This window comes from Paramisgurnus dabryanus, chromosome 20 (assembly GCF_030506205.2).
Source record: "Paramisgurnus dabryanus chromosome 20, PD_genome_1.1, whole genome shotgun sequence".
Taxonomy (NCBI): Eukaryota; Metazoa; Chordata; class Actinopteri; order Cypriniformes; family Cobitidae; genus Paramisgurnus; species Paramisgurnus dabryanus.
Window position 1 is genome coordinate 9,636,830 of NC_133356.1, and position 12,819 is coordinate 9,649,648.

The window sequence follows — 12,819 nt, forward strand, 5'->3', positions numbered from 1 at the left end:
GATATCAAAATCAATCTACAATTTGGGTATTGGTGATTTTTTTGACACATCTTTGTCAAATAAAAAATGATCTGTTGTACCATCTCTCAAAACTATTACTTCAATCTGTCATTCAACTGTTAGCACTGTACATCATTGACATTATTTTTGACAGCATGCTTGTCTGGGGTTTGGCTCTATTTTTAGATTTGCTTTTTGTAATAGATTTTTAAATTTCAACACAAAAGATCTCATTTCAAGATCATCCTGGTTTAAGTCAGTTTGGACAGATGGATCCTGGTAACTATCTATAAAACTGTAGTGTAGAATCTTAAATGTCTATGTATTAGCTATAGAAGAACACATTTTTTCTTTATCCATTCAGGTACGATTGTTGCAGCAGCTGCAGGAGCAGGTAAAACATAAAATTATGAGCTTTTTCTTACAAATTAAGAATAAATGTGTGCTTATTTTAATGTGATTAGAACTTTGTGTACACTCTAAAAAAGGATGTGTTCATTTTTACATATTTTTTGTGTTATGCTTTTATCACGTTATATGTCTTTTTGGTTTGAATTTGTGTTAAATACAAAAGTAACGCAAAAAGTGTTGTTTCAATAATAACACATTTAGTAACACTGGTGTGTGTTGTTTTTAACACATCCATTCTAAGAATGTAGCTGGACAATAATTGCACATCTGGCTAAACCAGTGAGTAAATACAAATATGTCATCTTTCCATCAACAGTTGTTGTAGCTCCTGCTGCTCTAGCAGCTGCTGGTTTCACTGCAAGAGGAATAGCTGCAGATTCTTTGGCCACCGGTTGGATGTCAACTGCAGCTGTGCTTAACGGAGGAGGGGTCGCAGCTGGATCTGTGGTAGCAGTTCTTCGATCTGCAGGTGTGTCAAAAATCAGCATAAAAAACCCTCTAACAATAAAATTAAATTATGAATATGTGCATAAGGAGAAAAGCATAGGCCTTCAATAAGAGATCATTGTTTCTGCTGTTGTTTTATATATCTACAGGTGCAGCTGGATTGTCTGTGGCAGGTCAGGCGACTGCGGGTGCTATAGGGGCTACCATTGGTGCAGTTGCAAGCATCATTATCTGAGGACATGAGCTTTGTATATTATCAGATCTGGGCTTTGTTCTTCTATTTTAATCAATTAATTTAAATAAAATATAAATTAAATTGTTGTTACTCAATGAGGACCTTTCAATCAACAAACCTCCCTTGTTATGGAGATGTACCTTGTACTAAAATGATTTTTCTAGGAAATGGTTTAAGTTTCAGTTTCGCTTTGCGCTTGTCATAGGATCGCCGAATCGATTCTTTCGGACGATTCATTTTAGTGAGCCGTTTAAAATGTTTTCGTTTATTCAGACCGATTTGCGAACAGATCGCGCATCGATGCAAGAACAAAAATGCAAAAGCAGACACATAGTTAATTGTATCATAATACTAGCTGTTGTCTATTGCACGTCAGAATGTCAGATATTTCAAGACAAAGTGAGTTACCAGTCACCTCTCGAGTCGAGACGTCAGTTCTTAACAATTCAATACAATCCGTAGAACAGACTCATTGAAGAGAATCGGTTGAAATAACGGGGCGTCACCGTTTACGTCACGTATTTATTTTGATCCAGTTATGTTTCTTGAGAAAGACCCACCATAGAGAGCTACAAGTTTCAACTCTCACGCAAGAGTAAAATATAATTTTAAGTAGAGTCGTTTCAAGAGAATCCCGGTTAAATTAGCTTTGCACAAATGGATCCTTGTAAGTATAACTTTAGGCCTATCTTCAAATATAATTGTAGATTAGTGCTTTTCTAGCTGTTGTCAATTAAACATGTTTCTCTATTATCCAAACTTTTAGTTACGATGGTTGCAACGGGTGTAGGTGCAGGTAAAAACAAATAATCCTTTTTTTTTTACTGGACAGTGAAATATATCGACTATTATTCTGATTTATGCTGATTATCCAGCAAGAAAATACAAATATTTCATATTTCTGTCAACAGTCGCCGCAGTTGTTGTAGCTCCTGCTGCTCTAGCAGCTGCTGGTTTCACTGCAGGAGGAGTCGCTGCGGGTTCTTACGCCGCCAGTTTGATGTCAACTGCAGCTGTGGCTAATGGTGGAGGGGTCGCAGCTGGATCTGTGGTAGCAGTTCTTCAATCAGCAGGTGAATCATCGTGAAAAAATCTAAAAATAAATTAAAATTATGAAAAAAATGTGCATATAAAGAACACACACATACAGTACACCTCCAACAAGTTCATTTCAGGTCCTGTTTGAACACTATTTATGTCTGTATTACTAGGTGCTGCGGGATTGTCTGTTGCAGGTCAGGCAGCTGTCGGTGCCTTGGGGGCCGCCATGGGTGCAGTTGCCAGCATGGTTAGCAACAGCACTGCATAACTGAGGAGCTTTGTTGTGTAGTCTATTATCAGATTTGAGCTTATATAAATAAAATGCACTTTATTCACCAATTACTGCCTCTTGTTGGTTTGTGATCAAACCAGGGTTCCAACGTGTCCTTAAAATCCTTAAGAGTTTGTGAATCTGGGGGGGATTCAAGGCCTTGGAAAGTTTTTGAAAACATACATACATAGTTCAGGTCATTGAAAGTGCTTGAATCTATTTTATGCAAGAAGTTTTCTGATAAAAAAATCTATATTATTCCCTGTGTAGTGTAGGATAATATCATAACAATTATAGACTTTTTAAGCACACGCACTAAACTGTACCCTTTAAATGCTTATATCTTCTGTATTTAAATGTGAATTAATACCAGAATGCTTTTTTGCATAGTTGTGTTTGACAGATGAAAATGTCTCGGGTTACGTATACGCTGCGTCTCCCTTGCCATACTTCCTGCATCCCTGTAACGCCATCTTTGGCAATATTTCAGATAGTGATATACTTCTTGGCTCCCGCATCACCCTGTCTTTGTCGTTAAGCCTCACCATTGGTTGAATTTGATATACACAATCAGGTGCACTTACCCCTGAAGGCGTCCCCAAAGTGTCACCGCAGTGACGCAGCGCAAGTTCCTTCAAAAGGGAACTTTAACAATGTATCTTAAAAGGTAACACGATGTAACCTTGCTCTCACTTGAAATGTGTCCCCACATTTAGTCCTTGAATTTGAGGGTATTGGACCTGGAAAGTCCTTGAAAGGTCCCTGAATTTGAAGTTAAGTAAGGTGTGGGAAGTGAACCCTGTCAAACTTACTTTGGCATGGTTTACGTTAGGTGGGCTATTATTTGTCAGTTGTGGATAATCATTGTAATCTCACTTTAACTAAAAAATTTAAATGTCAGCACTGCATTGACCTAGGCCTAGTTAGTGCTAAGTGTACAAATTATAAAATAAATGTTATTCTTATTATTATATTTATTCATATTATAAATTATTTATATTATGCAATATTTTTTAAGGCCTAAGCCATGTTGTGGTCAACCGATATGTTTTTTTTTATTATGGATGTTGCCGATAACGATATTAATAAGGCTGTGTGGCCAATATGAGGCCGATATAACACAATTGTTATAACAGTAAATAAGAGACAAACAGAAAACTTGTAAACTAAAAAAACATTTGTTGTGCATAACATTTATAAATATACCCTTGTAAGAAAAATGAGGAGGACGTTGAAGATCTCAATCAAAAAGTAGTTTATTCAGTCGAAGCAGTAGCTTCGCGTTGTGCCGCATTACCACCTTGGGTGTGCATTATTTTCTTATAATTGAACAACCCATCATCAATTTTTCCTCACATAATGATTGGTCATGTTCCTGTCTGTCAGACTTTGGCTTAACACTGAGTGTCTTTTCATTACATGCAACAAATTTAAGTAATAGAGAAATTTACTGGCCGATTGAAATATGTCTTATATATTAAAGGAGCGGTGAATCAAATACTCAATTTTAACTTGATAATTTGTTATATAAGAGGTCATCATACTTAAATGAACATCCTGCAAGTTTCAGAACTGAAAACGTCCATGCTACTGAAATATAACCGTTTTTGGCACCAAGCCAGTAAAACAAGCCAGTGTGGAATTCGGAAATCTATGACGTCAAAGTAGAATTGAAGCACCGCCCCATAGCCAAATACAAGGACCACTTTTGAAGTCCCGCCCACAGCTTCGCGTGACACACGTGTGTCTCAACAAGTAAATATGTCTTTAAAGATTGACAAATGTAACCAAAATGACTTTTAAATACATTTTTTCTGAGAAACTTTTATTTTGACGCGGTGATCTGTTATGAAAGACTGGAAGCGCATTTTCGGTTGTGGAAGAACCGTGTGGGAACAACACAGAAGCTAAATACTTTAATTCGGAGGCTTGGAACATAACATTAAATGCCTGGAAAAAGTTTGCATTTTAAGAAGTTCCAGCTCGTGTGGGGAGTGTTTGTTAACTTTGTGTACACGGATTTATTTGGAAAGAAGTCGATGCTGGATTTGCAGAGAGACTGTGATTAAAAGCACCACTTATATTGGATCTGACAACAATGACACAGCATTATACACAGTAAGACATTTTACTTTATTTAAGTTACTGCGTTTCACTATTGCTTTGTTTGAAGAGATCGCTTGATATGTCTGTTGTAACATCCGTGTCTAAACACGTATGTTTGACTGTTTTAATGTACTAAAAACATTAAACGATTAATAAAGATACACCACTTAACAACACGACTGTAATTTAACGGTAGAAATATACAGTGTTATTTATAAAGAAGGATTTATCAGCCGCAGTTTAGATTCTGATGCCCGTTTACTGTGTTGTATACGGTAATTTAGGCGAGTTACGTTTGAAAGGTCAAACACTCAACAAAGCTTATTTTTTATCATATAACTGTGGTATTTAACATTACGTGAATGTAAAAGCAACCTCACAAGCACAATCGAATTATACAAAGTTATTGATAAGGATTTATTAGCCGCAGTTTAGATTCTGATGCGCGCTTACTGTGTTGTATACGGTAATTTAGTCACGTCGAGTTTTGTTTCTACTTTAATATACGTATTGTCATGTATGTGTATCATATTTAGCACCCAGAATCTTTTGTGGCTCAAACATATTGTGTTCGGCTGCTATTTTTATCACATTAATGTTTTTAAAACATTTGCCCACATGTAATGACGGGTAATGAAGCCCTCCAATCATAGCAGTGGGTGTTTACGTCCAGGTCTTCAATGCGGCCCGCCCCTTCAAACGAACCATTTCTCCAGACAGCCACTAATCTATGTTACAAAATAGCCTATTACTTATTGTTTTTGATGTTTGTGAATGTAAAAACCACGCGGACATCAGAAGTAGACATCAGGCAACAGTATAAAACAATAAAATCGACAAATTCACCGCCCCTTTAAGATTTGTTCACCACATCAAAATACTTGTTGCTTCTTTCTAATAGTCTTGATGTAGTGTTGATATCTTTGTTAATGACTGAGATAGACAAACATAACAGAAAAGGATAATTGATAAAAATGTGAACTGTAAGCAGTCTGTCACAAGTATAATTACTGCAATAAAATATGTGGTTGTGTATTGCAGTCAGTGTCCTCTATGAAATTTTTGAGTCAATTAAAAATAAAGGAGGTGTGGACAGGATTTGCTAACCCATCCAACAGGTATTTCTTCAAATTCATCTTATTTGTTCAAGAATCAAGCATTTATAGCCTGAAGCACCTTAGCTTTATTATTATAAAACACAGTACAAATGTCAATGACAACTCATTATTGTTTGTGTTCTTTTAACACAACCACAAATCATAAATAGTGTATATAGAGGGTATGCATTGACGTCACTTTCCACGTGACCACGCCGCAGCTTGCGGCAAAACATTTAGCAAAATGGCTGGCTGTTGTAAGTAAAACTGACAATTATTAGCAAACATTTAATTTAGTTAGACTTGATAACTTGTCAACCCTGTGGTCAGTCAAACGATCCATTTACTTCACCTTTCTGTGTTTTTGGCAGTCTGTAAAACGATAGCTCTGAATTCTTGTTAATCTGTTAGTACCAACATGATCTTGTTCCGTGGGATAGTCCCGGAATTTTTTGAAAAGCAAAAGTGACTGCAGTTACGCCCACTGAGTGGCAAAAAGTCTGAGTCTCAAAGGAGAAGTAAATCAGTAGCAGTAGCCATATCAGGTATGTAAAATTTTGGGATAAAAATCCTATAAAAATACACCAATGAATAGTCTTATTCTATGTAATTGCTAAGTTTTGTCAGCCAGCCTTCATTAAAAAAAAATCCATTATGATGAGCTTTGTGTTCTACAAAGGTGGGATGGTTTAATAGTGTTGGGCAAGTCAAACATAATGTCAGGAAAAGCAATGTCTGGCCATGTGCCAATGTCCACAAACTACTGGTTGTTTGGCAAGTTGTTAGGGTCACAGGTAAGGCCAACAAAATTCAATTTAAGCTGATAATAGTCCGTTTTACTGGCATTTTCGCAGCAGCCACTATGGAAACCAGCCATTTCGTTGAATGTTTGCCACTTAACAGGGCGAGTTCCAACGTGGCCACATGGAAAAGTGATGTCAATGCATACCCTCCATAGAGACAGAGCGCAGAAGCTAATTTTAAAACCATGCCCACTGGGGGGAATACAATCCAACCGTCTCCATTGACTTTGTATTGCGAGAGGCTGCCTCCATGTCATTTCTGGCTTATAACAAAATACAAAATAATGCCTAAAAGCTGTGTGACAAGATGTACAGCTAACAAGCCAAAAAAACAGAAATAAGTTTTTATAAGCTGTCGAGTATAGTATTAGTGCAACCAAATGCAACAACCAGACATTTTGATGCTGGGAAACGGTTTTGATCAACTTTCTGAGTTGCTAACACGTTAGAACCACTGGAGAATAACACCACTTCTGTTACCAAAATTTGCGCGCCGGCTATTTGATCACGTGAGCTGTTAAAGGGTCTATAGACCCCTTCAATTTTTGTAAACATTGAACTTCTTGGTTGGGTGCGCGCAGCAAATCAGAAAAATGGCGTAATAAAATCCAGGCTTTCTAATTTAATCTAACATGGCTGAAAAATGATAAATTACCTGAATTGAAATGAAGTGAGCACTAGAAACACGAGCCTCTTTGATCTTTGCATTGTTTAATTGCTTGCAGACACAGATGTCGTGTATTTTTTTAAACGGTTGAGACCCTGCAGGAATACCTGAAAAGCAGAGCTGGTGCGACGCAACAAGTAGGTGACAATACTCTTTGCATGCAACTCAACTTGATGGAATGACTTAAGTTGTCTGACCCTGACATGCGCACTAAGTTGCGCAGTGCGAACCGCGAATTCTCCTGTGACGTGAATCGTGAAGGGGTCTTTACCTTATGGATATTCCTCACCACATTTATGACACTTAAGTTTGTGGTGTTAATAAGAAACAAACGCATTTAGATGTTTTATTTTTTTCCCTTTCTTTCTTTTCTCAAACTCAGTTTAGAGATCAGAAAACATTGAGGCATTATGCAAACTCTCGAGTTTACTGAGATGGAAAAGAAAAAAAAAGTTTTGTCTGCTGTCTTTAACACAGAACCTTTTCTATTTTAACTATTTTAATCTTCCTTTTGTGTTTTAACGCTTTGTTTTATTTGTTTCAGTTTCATTTTCTGACAAGCCCCTCCCCGTCTCAGCGAGCTTATAAATCCAACTCTCAAAGATCAGTTGATCATCCCAGTCAGCTTAAGATGGATACATGTGAGTACTATATTTTAATGTTTATCTTTAAAACAATGACAAAGTGGTTTGACTCATGTTTTTTTCTCATTAAGGTACACTTCTTGCATTTGTGGGTACAGGTGCAGGAGCAGGTAAATTCTGAAAAAAACTTCTATCTCTTCCAATTCAGCTGCATTTATTGCTTACAATCTTTGACTATAAAAGCTGATTTAAAGGTCCAATGTGTACATTTTAGAAGGGTCTCTTTAATTGTTGTTAAATAATGACTCAGAACAATTGTTTAAATGCAAAAATGCACCGGGCAAAAGTGCGTCACCTTAGGGATGGCGAAAACGAAAAATTTTTTTGACCGGCCACCGAGCCTCATTAGCCGGTTGAAACCGGTTAACCGATAGTTTAAAATATGCTATGCTATTTAAAATAACAGCCATTTCTAGGTATGTGACAAAATGACGTAATACGCACGAGCGCTTTGTTCCCACGGCTGTGTTCGTTGGTGACTTAGGAAATCTGTCATATCTTTGCTTTGTGAATACCTCTAAAGCCCATATACTAGTGACATAAATTACTTCCTCACGTTGATTCTCACGTTCGAATTTCCAAGACAGCTGTCGTAAGAAGAAAGTTATAAGCGAAGCAAAATTTCTCTCGTGTTTGGCATTGAAATCCTCTATGAAGGCGAGTATTTTTTGTTTCAAACCAAATACTTTTGATAGAATATACATTTAATTTGAATTAGGTGAAGTTTGGGATTGATTGTAACATTCGCATGTGCTTTTTTAAGATCCGCAAGTGACGTTATTGTCAAAAGCAGAATCGCCCATTCAATCATATTGGCTTCCAAAACTTCTCCGTTTTCATCAATCCGTGCAGTATTTTTCAAAGTAATCATACAGAACGAAGGATTAGACTCTCTAGATTACATTATTGGCATAATTTTGTCAAACATATAAATAAATACATGCATGCAACATGCATGCATTTATTGATTTATGAATGATAAATAACATAATCATCAATTAATGTATTAATAATATCTGACCATTTAAATTGCTCGACAGCATTATTAGTCAATTAAGAAATATTAAAGAAACAAAGAAATGATGAAGTTATGATATATTAAAGTGTTTGGTCAAGCGGAAGAGGTCACAGTTTTTCATAGTTTTATCGTTTTAATTGGGTACAAAAATGCCCCCTAATTTTCGAGATAAAAAATTCCATAACTTTCTTAATAATTATACGATTTTAATAATTTAAAAACCATGTTAAAGTTCTTTTTATTATCTATCATATGGTTATAATTATATATGAATTTTCTAGTATTTATATTTTTTGTCACATACCTACCATTTCGAGCCGCGCCTGGTATTTTGCAACTTGCATCTCTCTGCGCTCTGCCTCCGGCTCACACACACACACAGACCTCACAACACTTTTTAAATCCCCTACAGCGCGAAACATAAGTCCGGCAAACGCGGCGCCGTGCTTAGTTTCGAAATAGTTTAGGTACTAGGTGATCGCGTTGAACTTGAAAATAAAGGCGTTTGTGAAGCTCATTTGAAAATTGTCGCGGCTCATTTAAGAAAATGACAGCTCAGAAGAGACTGCGCTTTAGTTTTGGGGTAGTAATAATAAAGACATAGGATGATCACCATCACCTTTTCTGTTACCACTGAAATATAGATGTAATGTATTTCCAAATCTAAACCCATCTTATGCGGAATGTTGCCTAATAGACTGCAACACGATAAAACCAATGGATTAAACGGGCACCTTCAGAATGTGTAAAAGACGCACCGGCCAAAGCAGGTCTGGCACTGTGTTTGTTCTAGAACAAATGCAGCAAAGATATTTAATGCTTGTATGAGGCATATAGGCCTACGCTGAGTTTTATTTATTTACGACGAGGTGCGTTCTAATTAACAATGCAATGCAAGTGAACGCGCCGTGCCGGCGCCTTCATGCACGGACCGGTAATTATATGATCTGCTATATTTGCTTTTTATTTATTAAATACATTCATTTGGTTGATGAAACATTTATTAAAATTAAGATACAATTTATACAAAACGAAATTCACTTTAAAGAAATGCTTTCTACAAAGCAAAACTTAATAAAGTGGTAAAAATCATGGCTGAGGATTTACAGAAACAAAACTTACTCTGCACTTAACTGTTAGCCTAAAATACATAAATGTTAATAATTTGGAACACAACCAGGAGAGACTTTAATTTTAATTATTTTATTGCTGTATTTTATTTACTATTCGAATAAAGGAATTTATCAAAAAATAGCCTGTAGCATTTACTTTTCGCAAACCTTGTGAGCATGCGAAACCAAACGCAGTGACCTCGCGCCAAATGTTTTTTATTGGTTTATAAAGTACAAACAGACCAGTTATGAAAAACTGAGTGCGAGGGATTTGTTCACTTCACACAAAATGATCTTGGAAAGAAAGAGATGACTAACTGTAGTAGGGTTTAGTCCACTGTCTATAATAGCCTAATTTACAGATCCCTTTTTTTAACCGACAACCGACAACTTTGACCGGTTAACGTTGATACGGTCAACCATCGGTCAAACGGTCATCGGTTAACATCCCTAGTCACCATACTCGTTTAGACTCGTCATAGACAAAGAAAACTTAGCATAAACAAACATTGACAAAGAGCTCCCTCTAGTGGATATCAGAAAAAATACATGAAAATTTACTTTACTTTGTTTAAATATACAAGTACACATAATTATTTATAATATTTTATATTTCTCAACACTCTTGACAGAAATGTAATATAATATAAATAACTATATTATCAGTGGTGTATAAAGACCTTACATAAAGAGCTGTATTGTAGTAATGTTACATTTAAACTGAGGCTTCGGAGCTTGTGTCGAGCAAAAATGACCGTGCCAGATGAAGCCTCGATTCGAAGCTTGTGTTGTTAACGTAGGAATCACATGATAATGACAAACGAATTCACATTTTGCTTAGTCACGTGCATGGAGTTTTTTATGAGTTATTTACAACGACTGTAAAAAAGTTATTTGCCTTATTTACATTTTAGTCCCACATAATACTGTATAGATTGTGTACATATACTTGTGCATGTGAGCATTATTAATTAAAAAAGGGTTAGAATCGTGACCATTAACATAAATGTTGTCTATGCTTTATTTTTACACTTAACATTAAAGTCCCTTTGAATCTCATCAGCTTGCTTCGTTGATGGAGCTTCTTCCAGAAGCGACTGCTATATGTTTTAGTAACCAAAAGATGGCGCTGTTTTCGACACATTGAAGCTTTGTTCAAAACAGTCAAGGGAAGTATCTGTGCTTCTTTCGAGGCTTAATTTTCCTATCACTACTGTATTATTTATATACACCGGGAAAATAAGTATTTGACACATCATTATTTTTATCAGTAAGGGGATTTCTAAGTGAGCTATTGACACAAAATTTCCAAGGTCGTTTGGCAAGACTGATCTCCACAAACACGCAAGTCCGTTCTTTGCGTTGGAATTGAGAAACAGGTCCATATCGTTAACAGCTTTGGCTATCCTAAGATTCAGTGCGCGCCTGTGTGAGGTATTTTTAAATAAACATTTAGAACTGTATAATAAAAGTGTATATTTAGCAAATTAAAGGTCCTTGTCACTGTTTTACTATTATAAATTATGTTTTAGTGATGTGAATTAATATTATCCTCTTAAGACCCGAGCTTTGGTTTGTCCTTTTTTCAGATTTATTCTAGGTATTTTGGGCTTAAGAAGAACCAATAAATATAATAACTTAATATTTTTCTTTGAACATGAAGCAGTGTAATTGTCCACATTACACAAAATTAAGTATTAAGGTGCAAACACACAAAAAAAATGTCCACGTAGGTGGACATCCAGGTCTTGCTGCAATATTGTGCATGTTTTGTTTTACTTATGTATATTTCTAAGGTTGGTACATTATATATACACTGTTAGGTAGTTTAATCTGTATGAATGTGTCAAATTTTCTATAAAAATAAAAAAAATCTGGTTCCATATTTATTTTTAAAAGTCTGATAGGTCTCAGCTGTTGTGTCCCTCTGACAAACGTAGTGGGCGGAAACAACTAAAACCCCCCACTGTAGGCTAGACCAGTGGTTTTCAAACTGGGGGCTGCGAGATGGTGCCAGGGGGGCCCCAGTTTTATGACATTTTATGAAATACATTAATTTATCAATAATTCTGTGTAATTAAACCTACAAAAATAAGGATACTAACCAAAAGCCCAAATTTTTTGTATAATTTAATATTTTCTTTATAAAAATGTTGAGTTTTAGAACAGTTTTTTGTCACAAATTTTCTTTGTGGGGCTGCGAAGGAATGCACCGTACACAAGGGGGGCCACACGCTGAAAAAGTTTGGGAACCACTGGGCTAGACCGTCTTATTTCAGTTTACTTCGTGGACTTTAGAGGCTGCAGCCTTCAAATACCTAGTCTTGCCTTCAAAGTCCGTGGCCTTAAAAGGATTTAGACCCTGAATTGGGATGCACCCATTGACTGTAAAAAATACAGCATTTCTACAACGTCTTTTATTGACTCGTGCTGTGTCTTTAAATGATTGTTTACTTAGTTGTTCTATATTACTCCTCATTATTTAAGTGAGTCATGCATTAATTAATAGAAGACACATATGCACTACCTCATTTTTATTTTGCAGAAATTATGGTCATAACATCTGTTAAAAGTTTAAAGATGTTTCTAATGCCATTTCATCTGAACCTGTAAATGAATAAAAACATGCCATCTTTTCATCATCAGTTACAGCAGTTGCTGCAGCTCCTCTTGTTTTAGGGGCTGTTGGTTTCACTGCAGGAGGGGTTGCTGCGGGTTCTTCTGCCGCCTCTTTGATGTCAGCTGTTGCTGCTGCTAATGGTGGAGGGGTTGCAGCTGGATCTCTAGTAGCAGGTCTGCAGGCCGCAGGTTAGCCAAGTTTCAGTGCTTTATTGATTAAAATGTTGCTGTATTAACAGTGTGCAGATGTCCCTTTTCTCGTCATTCAGAAAGTATAGCTTATCTTTAAAATTAAAAGTGTCTAAAATTGTATTTGTATTTATGTTTGCATTTATTTATAGTGATTCT

The 12,819-nt window shown here is 36.2% G+C and overlaps 1 protein-coding gene and 1 long non-coding RNA gene across 5 annotated transcripts in view; both read left to right on the forward strand.

Annotated features, from left to right (window-relative positions):
- Positions 1-280: 280 nt before the first annotated feature.
- Positions 281-1,114, forward strand: LOC135787543 (uncharacterized). Its single transcript, XR_010547094.1, has 3 exons — positions 281-394; positions 728-880; positions 1,008-1,114. It is a non-coding gene; the product is annotated as an uncharacterized lncRNA (long non-coding RNA).
- A 4,702-nt stretch (positions 1,115-5,816) lies between these two features.
- Positions 5,817-12,819, forward strand: part of LOC135786743 (uncharacterized) — a 33,752-nt gene continuing 26,749 nt past the window's right edge. The window contains exons 1-6 of one of the 4 annotated variants that reach the window (XR_010546993.2): positions 5,817-6,153; positions 7,137-7,215; positions 7,623-7,719; positions 7,794-7,832; positions 10,916-11,286; positions 12,499-12,660. Coding sequence is in view for 3 of the 4 variants with exons in the window: in XM_065296279.2 (XP_065152351.1) it covers positions 7,710-7,719; positions 7,794-7,832; positions 12,499-12,660 (211 nt within the window). In the remaining variant the exon portion in view is untranslated. Of the gene's footprint in view, positions 6,154-6,985; positions 7,216-7,622; positions 7,720-7,793; positions 7,833-10,915; positions 11,287-12,498; positions 12,661-12,819 lie in introns of those variants that run through there. The other 3 variants (XM_065296279.2, XM_065296277.2, XM_065296278.2) reach the window with 3 other exon arrangements.